The sequence below is a fragment of the Mytilus galloprovincialis genome, chromosome 4 (genome assembly GCF_965363235.1).
Source record: "Mytilus galloprovincialis chromosome 4, xbMytGall1.hap1.1, whole genome shotgun sequence".
NCBI lineage: Eukaryota > Metazoa > Mollusca > Bivalvia > Mytilida > Mytilidae > Mytilus > Mytilus galloprovincialis.
In genome coordinates, this window is record NC_134841.1 from 37,489,969 (window position 1) to 37,509,786 (window position 19,818).

The following is a 19,818-nucleotide window of genomic DNA, read 5'->3' on the forward strand; positions in this document are numbered from 1 at the left end:
CTTAAGCATTTTCCCATGTCGATATGATTGTGAGTCAGTATAGTATACCTTTAATTGTTAACCACAGGGGACTTCTATAATTACGTGTTTACACATTACTACATAATTACACCTTCATCAATCTTTCTCAAATGACCTGTGAATATTACTACATCTTGTTAGCTACAGAAGGTGAAATGATTAGTTGTAAACTCTGACAATTTAAAGGTCAATTATTTGATATTGTTTTTTCCATCGTCTACATGCTACAAGTCTTTACATATACTTTTAATTTAGACTACATCATTAACTGTCAAATGCATATTCAGTTGTTCACATATGACTACATGTATCTTAGTTTTCAACCCTTATTTCTTATTACATGTAGCGTAGGTCGTGGGAAAGAAAATATGACTAAGTTTATTTAACAGAACGCCTTTGATGAAAATATTTCCGAACCTACACCTAATATGATTGCACTTTTTTGTTGTTGTCGTGCATTTTCATAGGTCAGTGTTTTATCCGAAATGCCACTTAAATGACACGATAATTCAATTCGATTTATTTAGCTTATTTTTAAATCGTATGCAATTTTTTCGAGATGTTAGTTCTTTGCAGTCAAACAATTTTGTCGACAGTTGTAAAAGAGAGGCGAAAGATACCGAAGGAAAAACAAACACATATTTTAAAAACAAACCGACAATGTAATGGAAAAAAACGAAAAACGTTAAAAAAAACACCAACCACAGTATACAAAACACAAGATTTGTTTCAAAGCTGAAATCGTTATAGATGGAAATCTTTAATCCATATATTAACAATTGTGTGACAAGTTTCTATACAGATATTTGAAAAAGTAGAATTCTTGAATATGAATGTGTCTTGATCGTAATGTGAACAGTTTGATTTAAAGAAACCAATTGCAATTTAATCAGAATTTTGAGAGAACTGCACTTTGTGGAGGGAAACAATTTCAATTAAGACCAAGTATTAATTAAGAATTTCCTTTTTTCTAAATTCTGTATAGGAACATATTGCACAACAGAGGAAGTGAGTAAAGACATGCACTGTAATGAATAAATACAAGTATGAAAGTAAAGTGTTATTTTGATGTACAGTAACTTGTCAAAAGTAAAATCACAAAAAAACTGAACTCCGAGGAAAATTCAAAAAAGGAAAGTCCCCAATCAAATGGCAAAATCAAAAGTTCAAACACATCAAACGAATGGATAACAAATGAACAGTCATCCTAAATTTAAAGTCATAAAAGGTAGAATGAAATAAAAAAAATGTGTGCATTTTTACATTCTGATGAAAGGCAACGCGAACTAACGATAGCAGAGCTAAGTGTATAATCACATAATGCCTATAATTATATAATAAAAATGTCACACTTTTTTGTTACGTAACTTAAACATAATGAAATAAACGATCATGAGGGTTCTCACGCTTTCGTAATATAAATGAGTTTTCTTCAGGTAATGCCTTTGAGATAATTCCAGACATTCCAGGGTAGATATTTAATGTGTATGACTTTGTATTCTAAATGTATATTCAATGGTTTCGTATTTGTGATGGGTGCAAATTGGCCGTGATGCAGAATTGGTGTCGTCATCAACCAGATGATTTATAAGAATAATTAAAAGATTTGTGTGGTACACATGAACGCCAAAGAAACGACTAAATAACCAAACTTGTGTACATTTACGTCAATAAGATGACTAAATAACAAAACGACATTGAGAGACAAAAAAACAGACTTTAAAGTAGATCTTTGCACATTTTTTTCATATCATGAAATTCTTTTAATATATACCAAATAAGGGGCTTTGACTCTAAATTAATAGTTCACAGAAGATACAATGTGGTCTTTGAGGGACTCGAAATTTTGACAGTTACTTATATAGGTTAAAATTATATGGTGTGGCTTTTTCTCTTACGGAGTCTTGGTAAATTTAAAAACATGTTCTCTTAACGCGAAACAAGTCCAGCATTGTAATAAGACGTAAAGATTGATATGATTACAGCACAATTTTTATTGACGCCATCACGAATAATTTACCGACAACGTTCTAATTTGCTCGTGTTCCTAGAAAAACATTTTAAATATATGTTCAACTGCATGATTGACGCATGCACAACAATCAACTGTTTTCAGCAAGTAATTTCTGGTTTATGCAGGTTCTTTCTCTTCAAAATTGTATCTAAACATCTTGTGCATATGATAACTGAAGATGTTTATTCTGTCTATTAATATCTTGTCACTGCATGTAGAGTTCAAAGAAATATATTCTACTTGTATGGGTGTACCTACTTGTATAAAATTAAAAATTACATCGTGATATAACGTTCGTTTACAAAAATTGTATTCAGTTCTATTTTTATTGATAGTACAGCAGTTTCTATTTTTTTCAGTTTTTAGTTACATTTGAATGTTTTTTAAGTATTGTAAAAGTGACATCTTTGCGTAAAATTGAAGTATTTGAAAATCAATAAATGTGGCTATAGTTTCCTCAGGGGTCTTTCCTGTTGAAGTATGATTTTTGTTTTGATAGAAGAATTTTGGTATCTCTGAATAGTTAACAAATTCAAAGAAGGATCCATGTGTCCGTATCAAAGATATCTAAGATATGTGTAGAATGCTAAATGAATAGAACTATGGAAACTCCTTGTACAAAATGTTTGTATTTTTTATGTATTTTTTTTTAGAGAAATGCTCATCGGCGGCATAATAACCATTTAGACTGGAGTGGTTGGACAGAATGGTCATCATGTACGGCTCAATGTGGAACTGGTGCTGCGTACAGAGAAAGACACTGCATAGACCGACGAATGAGGTAGGTCAAATTCCAGTAACTTTTCTTAATATTCACATTCAATGCTTTTAAACTAAATCAGCAAATCAGAAAAGAAAAATTTGAAAAGTACAAATGTGCATCTGAATAATTCATTCAATATTATTTTAATTTTAAAACATCATTAAATATACTACAAAAGCCAGTCGATATAGCAAGGATATTAAAAGCAGCGATATTTAAACTATTTGACAGTTTAATTGTAGTGGCAATAATACTTCGATTTGATAGATCAACCAACTGCTTAACCTCATGTAGAAATAATAAACTTTAGAATAAATGTATTTTTTTGTGGGTTTTAGGTGATGATAGATCAATCTCACTTTATGAACACTAAAAGCTAGACGCATGTGAAATCAAAATCTACGGGCACATGACATGATTGAACATTATATTCATGTCACCATTCTCAAAATGCAAAAGTTTAAACAGACAAAGTAACTAAAGAATAAGTTTGAAGGTACCAGATGAACATTTATCGTCAAATCATAGTTCCGTTTAGAGTAGTCTTTTCTATTCCTGCCTTATGTCTTTATACTATTATTGCGAGTCATTGGACTTTATAGTAGAAGAAAGTGTTATTTCTGGTTTAAGTCGGTTCGATTTTCATAATTGGATAGTAATATGTCGTGATTGTTATTCCCTATAAACTATGAAATATAAAATAATGGCAATATGATGTTGCCGGTCTGTGTTTCCATTCGTCCAATTGTCTTGTCAAGTATGATATTAGATATTTGGTTTCAAGTATGTTACCATGAAAAAAGTAAAATCACAAAATTACCGAACGCCGAGGAAAATTCAAAACAAAAAGTCCGTAATGCATTGGCAAAATTAATCGCTCAAACACATCAAACAAATCAAACGAATGGATAACAACTGAAGTGGTTGGCCTTTCAAATTTAGATTATGGTGCTGACTTGAATTGGCATCTCACTTGACATATAAATGTGACACTTTGAGCGGGACATAATGTTCTTTATACTTATATTATTGTTTTGAATAACCACCTCTTAAAACAGGACATCTTTAGCAATGTGTTAGTTCAATTGCCTGTTGGTCTATAAATGTTTCAATTTATAAACAGAAATAATAACAATTATGATTACATCGTATTGTAAATAATGAAAAAAAGTAAACAAGAGTATTGGTACTTTTGTTTCTTCAGTGATTCTTTGTTTATTTACTTTCAATTATGTTTGTTATGTCTAGTGTAGTTTTATTTCAATTTTCTGGTTGAGCAGGCACAATTCTCTACAGAGACATTATTTGTTGAAATGCGCATCTGTTACAGTAAGGTTCATACTTTTCTTTTTTAAACTGTTTTATCTTTTAATGTCTTTGTTTTTTTCTGACAATTATTTTTTTTTCTATCTTAATTCCTGAAAATCCAATGTTTGTATTTCAAACTTTTACAATAGGTCAAGTTGACGTTTCTTACATGTGATGATTTTTGTGGTTGGGCAAAAGATTTTCCCCGATACAAGATGCTTTATCTCTTTCGTACGCCCCACCTACGATAGTAGAGCGGCATTAAGTTTTCTGATCTGTGGATCCGTTCGTCCGTCTGTCCCGCTTCAGGTTAAGGTTTTGGTCAATGAAGTTTTTGAAGAAGTCCAATCAACTTAAAACTTAGTACACATGTTCACAATGATATGATATTTCTAATTTAATGCCAAATTATAGTTTTTATTCCAATTTAACGGTCCATTGAACATAGAAAATTATACTGCGAGTGGGGCATCCGTGTACTATGAACACAATTCTTGTTAAGAAACGTGTTTCAACCAGAATAAAGCGCCTTGTGTCACTATAGGTGCTGCAATTGTTGACCATCCAGGAGCACTTCCGTTATTATTTTAATGTGGGATAAGTGTTTGTCCAATCTTGAGTATAAGAGAATCTATGACAAACGAGACGATTTTGATTTTGAAATTATCAATTCCCCCCACCTTAGTAGCAATATACCAACTTCACCTGCATATGGGATATATATTTCCCAACTTATTCGGTATTCAAGAGCTTGCAGCTCCTACTCAGACTTTGTAAAACGTCACCAGTGTCTGAGCAGAAAGTTGATGAACCAGGGGTATGCCAAAGAACGTCTCGTCCTTTTTCTAAAAAAGTTCATCGGAAGGTACCAAGAACTTGTTGATAAATATTTCGTATCAACTTCACAAATAATAAAAGATGGTCTTGAATTATAGATTTTGCGTACTGACGTTGGTTATCATCTTGATAATGTGTTATAGTATTCTTTTATTTGTTTTTATTAATATTACTTTTACTGTTAAGTCAGTTTTTAGAGATATTCATTTGACGTGACTCTGTGCTTATGTATACCATTATACTTTGAACGACAAAATTATTTTATTTATTAATATCACTTTTACTTATGTATCTTGTCATACTTTGAATGACAAAACTATTTTATTTATTAATACTCCTTTTTTGTTAAGTCTGTTTTTTGTAATATACATTTGACGTGACTTTGCACTTATGTATCCCGTCATACTTTGAACCACACAATTGTTATAATTTTTATTATTACTTTTACTGTTAAGTCTGTTTTTTTGTTATATCTACTTTACGTGACTCTGCATTTATGTATGCCGTCATACTTTGAACGACAAAATTATTTTATGTCTACCTGTGCGAATTTCAAACGCTCACTTTTACACCAGTACTGAAAACCTTCCATTCTTTATGGGTAGATTTTACATAGACGTATACTATAAGCAAAATGAGGATGTTAAATTTGATGTATGCTTTTTTGTGCTTCTTCGTTACATATGTTGTTTTTATAGTGATTAAGATGATAACACAATGTAGACTGTTGTACCCCTATTTTTGACATTTTTGACTTTCCTTTTTGAATTTTCCTCGGAGTTCAGTATTTTTGTGTTTTTACTTTTTAAATTGTTGTTTTTATATTGCTCTCTTCCTATCTTTTATCATTTTTGTGTTTTAGTGTTATGACGCACTATTGTTTTGAAGCTTTTGTTTTCTTTGTATATAATCAGACTTGATTTTGTTTATACACGTACATTTGTTGTGCATAATTTGGAACTTTCACAACTGGCAAATATTTCATGCATTTTCTTACGATCTTATCAATAAAAAGTTAATTTAAGAGATTGTCGATCAAAGTGGGAATTTTAGTTCTATCAATATTTTACGAGAATGTCTAGCTTTCTCCGCCTTTGGTTTAATTTTAATATGCATAAAATATAACCAACATCATATCAACGTTTAATACAATACATTTTACCTGAAGGTATAACAAAAAATAAACGATCCAGGTCCACAAACAGGGCTAACCTCAATTGTAATCTATATTCATGTTGCCAAATAATAAAGCATTTGTTAAAAACACTTGGACAGAAACTACACTACGCCTAATGTGAAAACTGTAGCCTTTGTTTTCAAAATAGCAACAGTAGTTTTATTACATAATGTTTGAAGGGGGAGTATGACAAAGCCAATTGTACGAATTGTTGATTATTTACATACGCTGTTATTTTAAAACGTTTGCACCTGCAAATAAAACATATAGAATCATTAAATGATTGAAAATTAATGATTTAAAGCTCTTGAAATTTGCAGAACCATCTCATTACTGATGGGTTACGTAATAACTATATCAAGCATTTTGTTTTCTAATTAGCAAAAGGAGACAAAGAGCAGAGCTTCCGTTCTCATATCACAACGGATTTTACAGATGTGTATTGATAACTTTTCCATCTTAATCACTTAATGAATGCATTCCTAACTAAACGAAGTTTTCGTAATTTTAACCCGCCTCGTCGGTTTTTATTGCGTATTAAAGAGAAAATAACTAGAAATCTTAATAACGAAATGTCAGTTGTCCAAGGAGAATAGCAGACATAGTAAGAATAACTTCTTGTACTAGTTCTTACTGCTATACGAATCATTGAATTTTGATTTGTTTTAACATTCATAAGACAATGCATTAATCGTCAATAGTGGAGCTCGAATTATTTTTATTATTATATTATTTTCAATGGAGTTTTAACCCTTATCACACCTCTTTTAAGTTATATTTTTGTAAAGTAAAAACTATCGTTTTAATTATAAATAAATAAATCATTATTGCAATTCATGTGCTCTTGAGATACCAAGTTCTATAATAACGTCTTCCTTCTTGTGTCTAGTGAACTAGTTTGCCAGCCAGATTCAATTGTTACTGTAAATAGTTGTTAGGATGTATAAGTGGCCGTTCATGGTAACATCGCGCTACTTTAATGGCAAAGCTATTGCTTCAAAAAGTAAAATATCAAAAATACCGAACTCCGAGGAAAATTTAAAACGGAAAGTTCGTAATCAAATGGCAAAACGAAAAGCACAAATACATCAAACGAATGGATAACAGCTGTCATATTACTGACTTGGTACATGCTTCGCGGTCCTTCATAGAAGTAAAATTTACATTAAACATGTATATGTGTAATAAAATACCAAGTTCATACAGTAACGGTTATTTTTCTAACATTAACCGCTTATTATTTACAAAAAGAGTGCTCATAAGTAATAAGGTTTTAAATATTGAATCATATTTAGCTCACATAACCCGTAAGGTCAATATTGGTTACTTTGATTTCGTAGTTCGTCGTCGATTGTACGTCGTAGTTAATCATATGTTTAATTTTACAAAAATTTTCTCTTAAACTATTAAACCAAATAAAACCAATCTTGTCCATAATCATTGTGGTATGAAGCTTTTAACTGTGCCCGGTGAATCGGCCTGTCACCCAACATAGTCTTCAAGACTAAAAATTGAACAAGATAGCTGTGATCGTCAATCGACTCCTTTATGAACTCAGCAACTGTATGAGGTGTCTTTGAATAACGATTGTTACTAAAAAAAAATCAGTATTTTCTTATGTTTAGACAATTTTAGTTATTAAAAAGGGTATTGCAAATATTTCGTGACAACTTTGAAAATGTAAGCAGTCCTTCAAGCAACTATAGTTTAGCGTTCTACTGTCTCTAGCTAAATTACTTACGGTTATGATTTTTTTCAGTTCTGCATAACATTTGTAGTTTTACTGTATTGGGTAGGCATTTCGACAACTTTTGCCTCTTAGGGGATGACTGAGGCCAAACAATTTTGAAAGTCAAAACTTGATATAAACGTTGAAAGGCTATTATTACCAAAACGAAACATTATTATATCCTAGTAATTGAAACACGACAAGGAATAAAACCGAGGAAGACATATTCCTAAAACTCAATAAATTCCTGAATTTTGTTTCAAGAAATATTACTGTACTTTAATGCTTATACCATAGTCCTGGCATGGTCATTATATTCTCAGTGACTAAAAATAAACGTGCAAAGGTATCGAAATAACGGTATTAATAACATTCCACAATGCCCGATTGACTGCAACAGATACACTTTTCAACAATTTATGTTACCTCGGTGATTTTCGATTAGAATATTTTAATAACACGAGTAAAAAAACCAACAGAGAAATTATATTCTGACACAATTTCTGTCAAAGTGGATATGTGTTGTTATGTAAGCATTCAAACTGAATTGCAGGGTTAATAACAAAGGAAAACTTGGCATTACATATAATGATGTTATGTGGAAAATAATAAAAATAGGTAAGACAAATTCTCCAGAACAGAAATGTATTAAAAAAATATGTAAGCTATTAAAAGTATTCTTATTTTTTTCATTTTATCTCAAAAAGTGATAAGTCATTAATTACAGCTAAAAAGAATCTACGAAATATACTGCATCTTTACTGTGAAGTGTAATATCACTAGAATGTAGAACTCAAAGTAACACTTTTGATCTAAGTGTTAACACCTGTACTGTTATTTTACCCAAAATAAACACAAATAAAAAAATACCTAAATCACATGTTTTCATAATGAATTGGGTGAAAAGTGCAAATGTATATGAATATGTAGGTTATGCTATTGTCATTGTCATAATTCTTATTGAGTGCTTAACCAGTTTTAAATGTAATTACGAAGATATGATTTCATTTGGATGAAAAAAAGAAATATTTTACTGAAAGCCAATGAGACAGCAATCATACAAAACAATTGGGCCAAATATAACGGAAACATATGATAGGCAACGGTAGTTATTACTTTCTATTGATCTCCTTTTCCCCTTGAAACTAAAAAAAATCAAATAGGGGATAATCGCAATTCATTTAAACAGGCTACACATTTACTAAATTTTACCATCAGTGCAATGACAGCTTTCGTAAATATAAATCAATGTGCAGACATCTTATACGTTGAGGTATTTCATATCCGTAATATTCTATACAAAGCACAAAAATGTCGTCATTCAACTCAAAAAGCTAACCAAACATTTCAACATATTTATTCAGAAAGGATATAATAGTACCGATACCGTTGTCAGGTTATTAAAAATTGTATTTTTTAGAATTACACTTGTATGCAATTTGACTCACTCATAGGTTTTTTGCATCGGAAATTTATTCTAAAACCAGTGGTTGACATGAGATGGTTTGATAGTAAACCTTAGAAATACGTTACGGATAGTGATTGATTTTCATATGATGAAGACATAATCATTCAATCAGTCAAATTCAGGTTTTGATCTGGTGTGTAGGTAACTGTTAGTAGTCCTTCGTTATTGGAAGTGTATCATTGTCGTTTGCTTAGTTTATTCTGTCACATATTCTACCATCGGACTCGGCCTTTTTTAACGTAACTGTTCTCTGCGTATTGCTGTGTGTTTGTTTATTTCACATTGGCTACATGTATAGTTGAGCGTTGAGATAATACAAAGTATATTTAATCTCGCCGCATGTTTGAGCCTGACCCACGTCAAGAACCTCTGAACTGATGTATTGCATGTTTTATATGAAGCCCAGGCGCCTCCAGTGTTAAAGACCCATCGATGGCCTTGGGCTATTTTCTGCTCTTTTGTATGTTTTTGTCTCCTTAATACATTCCGTGTTTTTATTCTCAATTGTATTTTCTTCCATTCCTCTGTCCATATCATAAATTTATGATAGCTCGTCTCTAAGCTGAGACATTTTCAGAGATTGTGTTTTTTTAGTATGAAGTGTGATTAATTTTTTTCACCAACTCGAAAGGCACCATAATTCTCAATCTGATGCGCTTTATAGATATTTACACAAATGTAAATTGTGTTTCCGCAGATTTGATATCATAACTTAATTTTTGAATTTACACCGAAAGCCAACAACAACACAAGTGACAATATCTGACTTCAGACATGCTTATAAAAGTTATTGAGATGAAAACGTTGTGTTAGCACTACGTAACGTACATTCGCTTGTCTTATCTCGATCGGAGACAGATCCAATTTAATAGTGAACTAAGTGTGGTAAAGGTTTAAAAAGAAAATAAAGCAATCGACTCAATTATGGAATTGTTATAGATGCAATATGAAGGTAATCTTACTCATTTGAGAATAATTGAGTTTTTCCCAGAATTTAGTCATCAATTTGAATACAATGAACTGAACCTGATTTTTTATGATTTTGTTTTTCCGTTTTTGGCAAGGTTTTGTCCGCACATCTTTGATTTTGTCATCACCAGTTTTAATTTTATCAAAGTGCACGAATTATTTTAATTTTGGAATGGTATTATTAAATAAAAGAAAAAAAAGAGATTCGAGATATGTGTCAATCTGACAGCAATCGAATTTAAAATGATAAACGTTATGATTACTTCATCTACACGTAGATGTCAAAATACATATAACACATTGAGCTTCGTCATTTACGATTAGGTTTCGATTTTAATCAAAATGTTTGAATGAAGAGTGATCTAAAGTTACATGTATAATAATTTGGCAGATTGCGTGTTCTGTCATTATGCAAAAGGGGAATTACAGGTCAATGTTGTATTGTTAGAAAAGTCAAAGAGTGAATCAATTATCATCAATCCGTGTTGTAACAAAAAGGCGGATGATTCTAAAGGGACTTCAAAACTCGTTTGACAGCAATAAAGAAACTGACACCAACATTGCAAAAAAGTAAAACGACGAAAAGACAAGATTACAAAACACTACATAGGAACATTCAGAGTAGCTGTTTTCTATGGAAGCGCATTTGGTACACCCCTTGTTAAGTTATTTTGTCGCAAATAAGTCAGAATTATTAGTTAAGTTGTGTGTTACAAGCTGGAATCAAATGCATATGAGGAGTCAACTTGTCGGAATAATAATGAAAAAGTTGCATTACAATGTCGACTTGCTAGAATAATGTAATGACAAAATAATAAGATGTCGACAAGTTGAATTCTACTTGTTAACTAATTAAGTCAATTCCGACAAGTTGACTCCACATGATAATTAGATTCCAGCTTATAACACACAAAATAACTTATAATTCCGACTTATTAGCAACAAAATAACTTTACAATGGGTGTACCATATATGCGCTTCCATAGTTTTCACTGCCATTTCTTCTCTGTCCGCAAACTTGTTGTCTTGATAAACATTTCTTTATTTCACCCATTAATATCAGACATCTTTCCATTTAATATCTATGTTTAAATCAAATAAACAGACAACATTAATCATGGTTTAACCAAGTGATGGTCATGAGATGACTTAAACAGAAAGATAATAATTTCATCTGATTAATTCGGCTAAATAGGATTTCAAATAATTCTACAATGAAGGAACTGTTTACGTCTACCGACTTCATCTTTTTAATACAAATTTCACATCAATTGATGAGAAATATTTTAATGGGACACAAATATCTGAAAAATGAAAGGGATTTATAAAAATCAGTCATAAATTATAATTATAAAAAATTTAAATTTAAATTTCAGGGCCTATTCCAATAAATGCCACGGAAAGAGACATCAGTTTAAGATATGCAATACTCAGGTAAGGTCTGCTATGTGTATTTGTATAGTAAATTATGTATTTACTGGCAATTATTATGATTAATATGCAGATGCACCATTAGGTACACGATCTTGTCTGTAGTAGTGAGTCTGAAATATGACAACCAGCTGATTACCATCAATATAAATGTTCAAAGTATTAAGAAAAGATTAGAAATTAATAGTATTTAAGTCTACGAGGCGAACAAAAATTACACTATTAGTAATACTAATACTATAAACAGACGATAAAATTCTCTTTAATTTTAGTCTGAAGATGGTTAGAATAAGAAATAGGTATAAGACATGATTTGTAGCAAACCAGAAGAGAGGAAAGAACATGAAACAAAATCAGGTCAAATACTTGACTTGCATGTCTTCTTTCATTACATAGATACAGTTTCGAACCTTAAGTTAGAACATTTTCCTAGAAGAGTACGGATGAAACTCGAGATCAGCAATAATTATGAAAATCATTTCGTTCTGTTTCCATACCACAAAATATTAGAGCTTTTAATAATAATTTGTTCTTTTCCTAGGATGTAACTTAACTACCAAGTTATATTTCTCACCGTGATTTTACTAAAATGGCAACACGACGGATGCCATATTTGGAGCAGAACTTTTGCCCTTCCGGAGAATATGAGGCTACCTCGTCTGTGGCGGTGTTCGTGTTGCTCAGTCTTTAGTTTTCTATGTGTTGTCTACTGTTGTTTGTCTTTGTATCTTTTTTTGTTTATTAGCAATACATTGTAGCACTTTCAGTTCGTTTTCAACTTATGAGCTTGATCATTCATTTTGCCTCTCTTTTAGCTGATGTTGCAAATATCTGTTTCTCTTTTTTTTTAAATCCGACCCAATTTTAAATGCCCATTACGATTAAGTAGACCAACAAATCAGCTAGGATTATAAGATAACGTAGATAGGAGATAAAAGTTTGTGTCTGAACAAAAATAAGGGGAATCATTACTTTCATCTTTTCTTTTAGGATTGTACACAAGGGCAAGAAACTCTGAGGGAGCAGTTATGTTCAAAGCACAATAATGACGTCATAGGCGGCAAACGATATCGATGGCTTCCTTATCTATTACGTAGGTAATTTAATTATATTTTTTTAATTCTTGTAACAATATATGTTAAATTACTTTATTTTCTTATCATCATTCAATTATGTAACACATGTTTGGAACTGAAAATTTTATAACTGATAGAAAGGCCGTAAAATTCACATTCAAACTTAAGTCAATTCCATATCATTAATAGCATCTTAATTGTGTTATTATATAGAGGTGTTAAAGGAAGGTTTCTTTTGACACCACAACTAAACAGCAAACATTTCATCACAAAATACATCAATATTAATAACAGAAAAACATCAATCACTACTTGTTTAAATTTAAATTACAAAAAAATAATTACGATTAACTATATTCTAATTACAATCAAATATATTCTAATTACAATCAAACATATTCTAATTACAATCAAATAATTTAGATTCCGCTAGATGTGAGTTGACGTGTAAAGCAGGCGGTCAAGGTTTTTACAACAGCTTTAAGGACCTTATAATAAATGGTACAACATGTTCCAACGATGGCTCATCAGTCTGTGTGGAGGGAGTTTGCCATGTACGTATAGGGTATCCATTACTATAGTCTCGTATGTCTTATACGTAATTGTTTTTGCTTCTCTCATATATAAGTATAATGATAACTACAAAGGGAATTCATTATTAATAAGAAAGTCTTGATATGAGCGGTGTCCCTTTCTGTTCTGCTATATGCATGAGTATAGTTCCACATACTTTAAATTTGACAAACAGTGATGTTGAAGTACAACTTGAAATTGTTCCGCTGTCTGTAAGACACAATTCATGCCACCCACGACCACAATGAATTGTAAATTTAACACAACTTTTGATGAACAATTATCAATTGTATTCTGAGTGTCCAACTTTCCAGTTTTAGTAGTCACCAAATTCAACTTTCTATTTCCAGTAGTTATCAGGGTTTAACTTCGCGATATTGAGTAAATATTTGACTATGGTAAAAAAAAACATATTTATTGCATTTGGGACATTAATCTGTTGTAGTGCAAACCATGTTTTCAATTATATAGCAAGACAGAAGGAAAATGAAGTCCCATTACCGGTTTTTGTGAATATCTAACTTTCCAATTTAAAATATTAAAAAAAACATCAAAATACGGTTGACTTGTATAAATTTGTATCTCGACTATGTGTACAAACAATCTATTAAATATTAAAGCTTTAGCTCAAATCTATGGGAGGAGACAGCCAGACAAACAATGATCTCTTTATGCAGTTAGTACCAAAGAATGACTACATTTGTATGTTCAAATACTAACATTTGTGAATATTAAAAAAAGTCTTAATTCTTTTGACATGCATACTTCAAATATTTGTACAAATAATCTAATTAATATACAATATTAGGTCGGTAGCACAAAAACTGTTGGAAGAGATTGCAGGACAAATCGTGATAAATGACATGTATGCAACATAGTTTATGACGTTCAAATATTTCTATCTATATTCTAATATGAGTTTCATACATGTATTCGATCAGGAATTCATTTCTCTTTGTCAAATGTTAATGATACTTATTTCGGTCTTAATTAATGACTTCTACGTCAAATCTTACAACTATTTAACAATGGAAAGATGTGCTATGATAGTCAATGAGACAGCTATCCACAAGAGCCCACACATGACGCGGATGAAAGCAACTATAGGTCACCGTATGACTTGCAACATGTTTCTAACATTGACTATAAATAGCGTTAACCATTATACATGTCCTAACGGGAGTACATTAACTAACAGCAAAAACTGAATTTAAAAAATGGTTGTATGTCTATCGTTTATTTATAACAGGTTGACTATACTACAAGTTAACATTAAACCACAAGACAGGAAGAAAACTCCTTAATCAGAAGGGAAAAAAATGAAATTATGAATCGTTTTCGTCAAGTTGTCAAAAAAATTTCTGCATTGGTCATCATTTATAACGCACGTACTATGTTAAATCAAATTGCAGTTGCCAAGATTGAATATTTAAGTATTCAGTTCCCCAGTCCATAGCTAGAATCGTTCACGTTGATTCTTTTACAGCCTATTTTATGCTTTTTTTTTTGTTTAATTCCTGGTTTTACGTAGATTTGCTACCATTGGGTTAATGCATATTTGGTAAACTGTTAAATTCCTTTGCTATAAACGGGCCTCTAGGTAATATTCCTGCGTTATTTATGTCTTACTTCAAACACTAAAAAACCAAAGCTCTTATATTATTAAAGTGTTTAAGAAAAAAGCCATTATTGAATATTTTTCTGTCTTTCAAAACATATAAATCTTATTGATAGAAGTATAGAATGATATTGTAGATATAGCACAACTATTGATATATTTTACCAAAAACCATATAACCAAATTGTATAAAGATTGCATGTGATATCGGTAAGAATATCTCGAAGTAAAACAATTCTTGTAATTTTGTCGTTTTTTACGATATCTTTATATCAGTGGTTTGAAGATTTTAAGTAATGATATGCTAAAAAGTTGACCAATCTTCAAGTCCGTATATTGACCTTTACATGTACAAAATGTTTTACTTTGAAACTTCTGAGCCAAGTTCATTATAGATAGAGAAAATTGTAAACAGCAAGAATGTTCAGTAAAGAGAGATTGACAAACACATCATCATTACCAAAACACAATTTTATCATGAATTATATTCTCGTCTATAATTTGTGTCCTTTGTTTAACATGCTGCTTGCACATAGACCAAGATGAGCGACATAGGCTCTTTAGAGCCTCTAGTTTATTAGTGTCATTGGGTTATATTGTCTCATTGGTATAAAAGCCACAACGCCTGTATAATTTTATTATACAGACTTCAATTTATTTTGGTGATATTGCAATCTTCAATATCGTATGAACATCTAAAGAAGAGATTTTTTAATTGTATATGTTATATTACATGTTTTTTTTTTTCATTCCTAATGGACAAAAAAAACGTTATTTCAAGCAGTTTCTTTATTGTATTTTACCAAAGTCTCTCAGGCAAGGATTGTTGTCTTTTTATGTTTTGATTTGTAGTCCTCCACTGGTTATATAAAGTTCTCATGTATCCATTCCTCTGCCGTTGCCCCGTAGCATAACTGGTGCATTTCTTTAGATACACAAGGATAAATTTTTACACATTAGAATTGATTGGTTTATTTATTGATTGTTGTTTAACATCTAGTGCCTAGTAGTTCGTGCATGTTGAGGACGAGGTCAAATTACCGATATATACAAGGTTCTGCAATAGAAGCCGGAATGAAGGTAGGAGGAATTTCGACTTCCACTGGAGAAATGAGTGTATGTTGGATAGGGATAAAAATGTTGACTGCGAAAAGGCCATTTACCAATCCTTCAAAGAGTTGTTGCAAGGGTTCTTAACGTGCAGAGAGCGTGGCACTATCTTGACACGAGGAATTAGAAATAACACGTCCATAATCTGACCGGACGTGGCAGTGTACTTGTGCATTCCGCACAGCCAAACGGATCCTCACTTTAGCAAGGCATTTACATAATTATGCTTATATTATGGACACATATAAAAATACATGCTCTTATTGTTATTTTCTATTTAGAAATTTGGATGTGATGGAATAGTCGGATCCAAAGTAACCAAGGATATATGTGGTGTATGCGATGGAGATGGATCTACATGTAAAATGGTACAAGATGTTTATGAAGATGACAAATTGAAATACGGATATAACTTAGTAACCATTATTCCATCTGGAGCAACAGCAATAAACGTTACACAACTGCGAATCGGCAGAAATTATCTGGGTAATTAAATATAAATTTATGTGTCTGTATGTTAGGCGTTCGGGCGTACCTGATTATGAGATGCAAGAAACCTATATCATGTGTACAAGAACGAGAACGACACGATTTTGGGATGTATGATATAGGGAGTACAAATAACGGAGAGATGTGGGATTCAGGTGTAAATCAAAATGGGAATGTGGGATATAGGGGATAAAAAAAGTGGGGATATAGGAGGTAGTAAATTATTTATCATTATGATACTTTATGCTTGTTATTGTTGAATTCCCATGATGATAATGCTTTATCAGATGTGTTCAACATTAAAACACAACTTTTTCTCGGATATTGGTTCCAAATTAGTTCAAATAATTTTATCTTAATCATAATAATGGCATTAATTCCAATATCACTGAATTAGTGCATATATATGTTTAGAGGCCAGCTGAAGCACACCTTCGGCTGCGGGAATTTCTCGCTGTGTTGAAGACCCATTGGTGGCCTAGCTTCGGTTGTGTTTGCTCATTGGTCGAGATGTTGTCTCTTTGAAAAATTTCCCATTTCCATGTTCAATTTTTATTCATTGTTTTGTAAATTCTAATTATCAGTTTTGGGCGTTCCTAGTAAAGGTACATCAAGGAAGTCGATCCGGACACACGAAATTAATAATGTATTATTTTCAAAATGTTTTATCATATCAAAATATTCTTTATGTTTTCTGTATTAAAATAAGTTGATGTTATAATTCATCATCTTTTTCAGCCCTAAAATTAAAGAATGGACAATACATTATTAATGGTCATCGTAGATTGTCCGCACCTGGTCAGTACGAAGGTGCGGGAACCACATTTACGTATAAAAATCGTGCTTCAAAACATTGTCCTGGTGAATGCCTTCTTGCAGATGGTCCAACAAATGAAGACCTAGAAGTGATGGTAATTTATGGTCTTTTTAAATTTTACTGACCACTTAATAAGTAATAATATTTGTTTTATGGGCAATAAATGTTCGTTTGGATAATGTTTGAAACCATAGAACTTGTTAATATAGAGAAAATATTTGACATATGAAGGTGAAACTTTCAGTGCATATTTAATGTTTTTTTATATGTATTAAAAAGTAAATAATCTTTTAAAGAGGGATATACTTACAGTCTTGCTGTGAAGACAAACGAAAGTTCAAAAGGTCGCTAAAGTTAATATTTTGTTATTTATAATTATTATTATTTATTATTACAGTTTTCACAATGCTTTCTGACTACCATAAAAACTGTTTAAGTTATAACTTCAAAATGTGATACTCACATAAGAAAGATTTAATCTAATTTGAAACAATACATTCGACTTTTTTTTTAAAGAATTGTAAACATAAAAAGTGAGCCTCAGGGTTGTTTTAAGTAAAGAATGACCACTGTATGTACATTACATTGTGTGAACACCGAACAAGTCAAATTTCACTTTAAATACATCTGAATATTTTTAAAGAAACACATTTTGCCATTGTATTAAAAAAATTTACTAGATTTATTTCACTTGACTGGGCGGAGTTTATGAAGTTCGCTCATTTAAGATCAGTCCATCTATAGATAGGAGTTTTGGGATAAGTTCATCAATGAAGTGTTCAGTTATTCGTCTCGTATCATACAATCAGTCCTTTTGTATATGCGTTTGGTGACACTGATTAGTGATTAGAATTAAATTAGTATTATAACGGCAATCATCCTTATCACACATATCTTCAAATAGACTGTCCTTATGCAAATTAAAACATAAGCTCCGCCCGATCAGTTGAAAACACATTGGTAATACAAGGTCATGTTTTATTTTTATGACCGTTAATGACGATTTTACAGGGTTTGAAATCATGATTGACATTTTAGTCTAAGAAACATAATTGTTTCAAAAGTTGTTATTGGCTTTGAACTCGCTGTCAGTTACTCTGAGTACTATTGAATCTGTAGTTTGTGTCTTCTCTTCTGTTTGTTTTGTTTTGTTAATGGTGGTTGTTTATGTTGTATGGGTTTTTTTTGGGTTTTTTTTGCTTTATATCGGTCTGATGAATTAAGCTCGTTTCAACTGATTCTTATAGTTTGTTTTATGATGTACTGTTACTCCATGTTATGGTGAGGGGTTGATACCAGCAAACATGTTTAAACCAACCCAAAACCTGGAGCCTTTAATACAGTTGTTGTTGTTTGATGCTGTATCTATAATACTAAAATTACGAGGTCCAATTTGTTAGCCGTCATCACGTAAAAACGATGAATCACAGAATTCAACTTTATATATAACTAATATAGTACAAAGGTGTAGATTAAAAATTACACCACTCCAGGCCCTTTTGTTTTCCACGTAATTAATATTGCCAATAATTAAGAAGTTCCGGGTCGAGTCCGCTACCGATACCAATAGTATAATCACCTGTTACCTATTACCTTATCTGTACGTTCCGCATCTGACAGGCGCACCACCAAACGGTGTATTCAGGATTAATATGCTATTTACACGGGTCATAATCACAGGGTTGACACTACTTAATTGTCAAATTGTTACCTATTGTAGTATTTTAATCAGTAAGACTTTCTAAGATAACAATAAGAATACTAAAAATCTGGACTAAAAATAAGGCGTATAGGTACAGTTTTCAATTTGTTAGTGGGCATGACATAAAACAGCGAAGCAAAGAATTCAACTTTATAACTTATATAGGACAATGCTGTTGATTAAAGAATACTCCATTCCAGGACCTTTTGTTTTCCAAATAATTAATATTATTGTTTCAGTTCGACGGGTTCAAACAGAAAGACTTGAAAGCAGAGAAAAACTGTATCTTATAATCGGCATGACTTTATCAGATGACAATACTTATACTAAAATAAGGCTTGCGCATAGTTATATACTTTAATTCAGTCACGGACCCGTGCTATCACGGGTGTGTTCTAGTATCATATATATTTGCTTATGTTTGTTGATTTGTACATATTTCTGTATATTCATGTCGGTTGTTTTCTCTCGTCTGTATCTCTGGTGGGGAGTTGTTGGTTTTTTGTTGTTGTTGTTTTGTACATACATGTATATCTGTATATTCATGCCAGTTGTTTTCTCTTCGGTATCTCTGGTGGGGAGTTGTTTTTGTTTGTTGTTTTGTACATATATTTGTATATTCATGCCCGTTGTTTTCTCGTCTGTATCTCTGGTGGGGAGTTGTTTCTGTTTGCTTTTTGTACATATATCTGTATATTCAGGCTGGTTGTTTCTCG

The 19,818-nt window shown here is 31.6% G+C and overlaps 1 protein-coding gene across 1 annotated transcript in view; it reads left to right on the top strand.

Moving 5' to 3' along the window:
* Positions 1–19,818, top strand: part of LOC143072055 (thrombospondin type-1 domain-containing protein 4-like) — a 58,786-nt gene that overhangs the window by 19,690 nt on the left and 19,278 nt on the right. The window contains exons 3-8 of the mRNA XM_076246837.1: positions 2,689–2,816; positions 11,663–11,720; positions 12,708–12,810; positions 13,217–13,347; positions 16,376–16,580; positions 17,322–17,494. Coding sequence (XP_076102952.1) covers positions 2,689–2,816; positions 11,663–11,720; positions 12,708–12,810; positions 13,217–13,347; positions 16,376–16,580; positions 17,322–17,494 — 798 coding nt within the window. The remainder of the gene's footprint in view (positions 1–2,688; positions 2,817–11,662; positions 11,721–12,707; positions 12,811–13,216; positions 13,348–16,375; positions 16,581–17,321; positions 17,495–19,818) is intronic.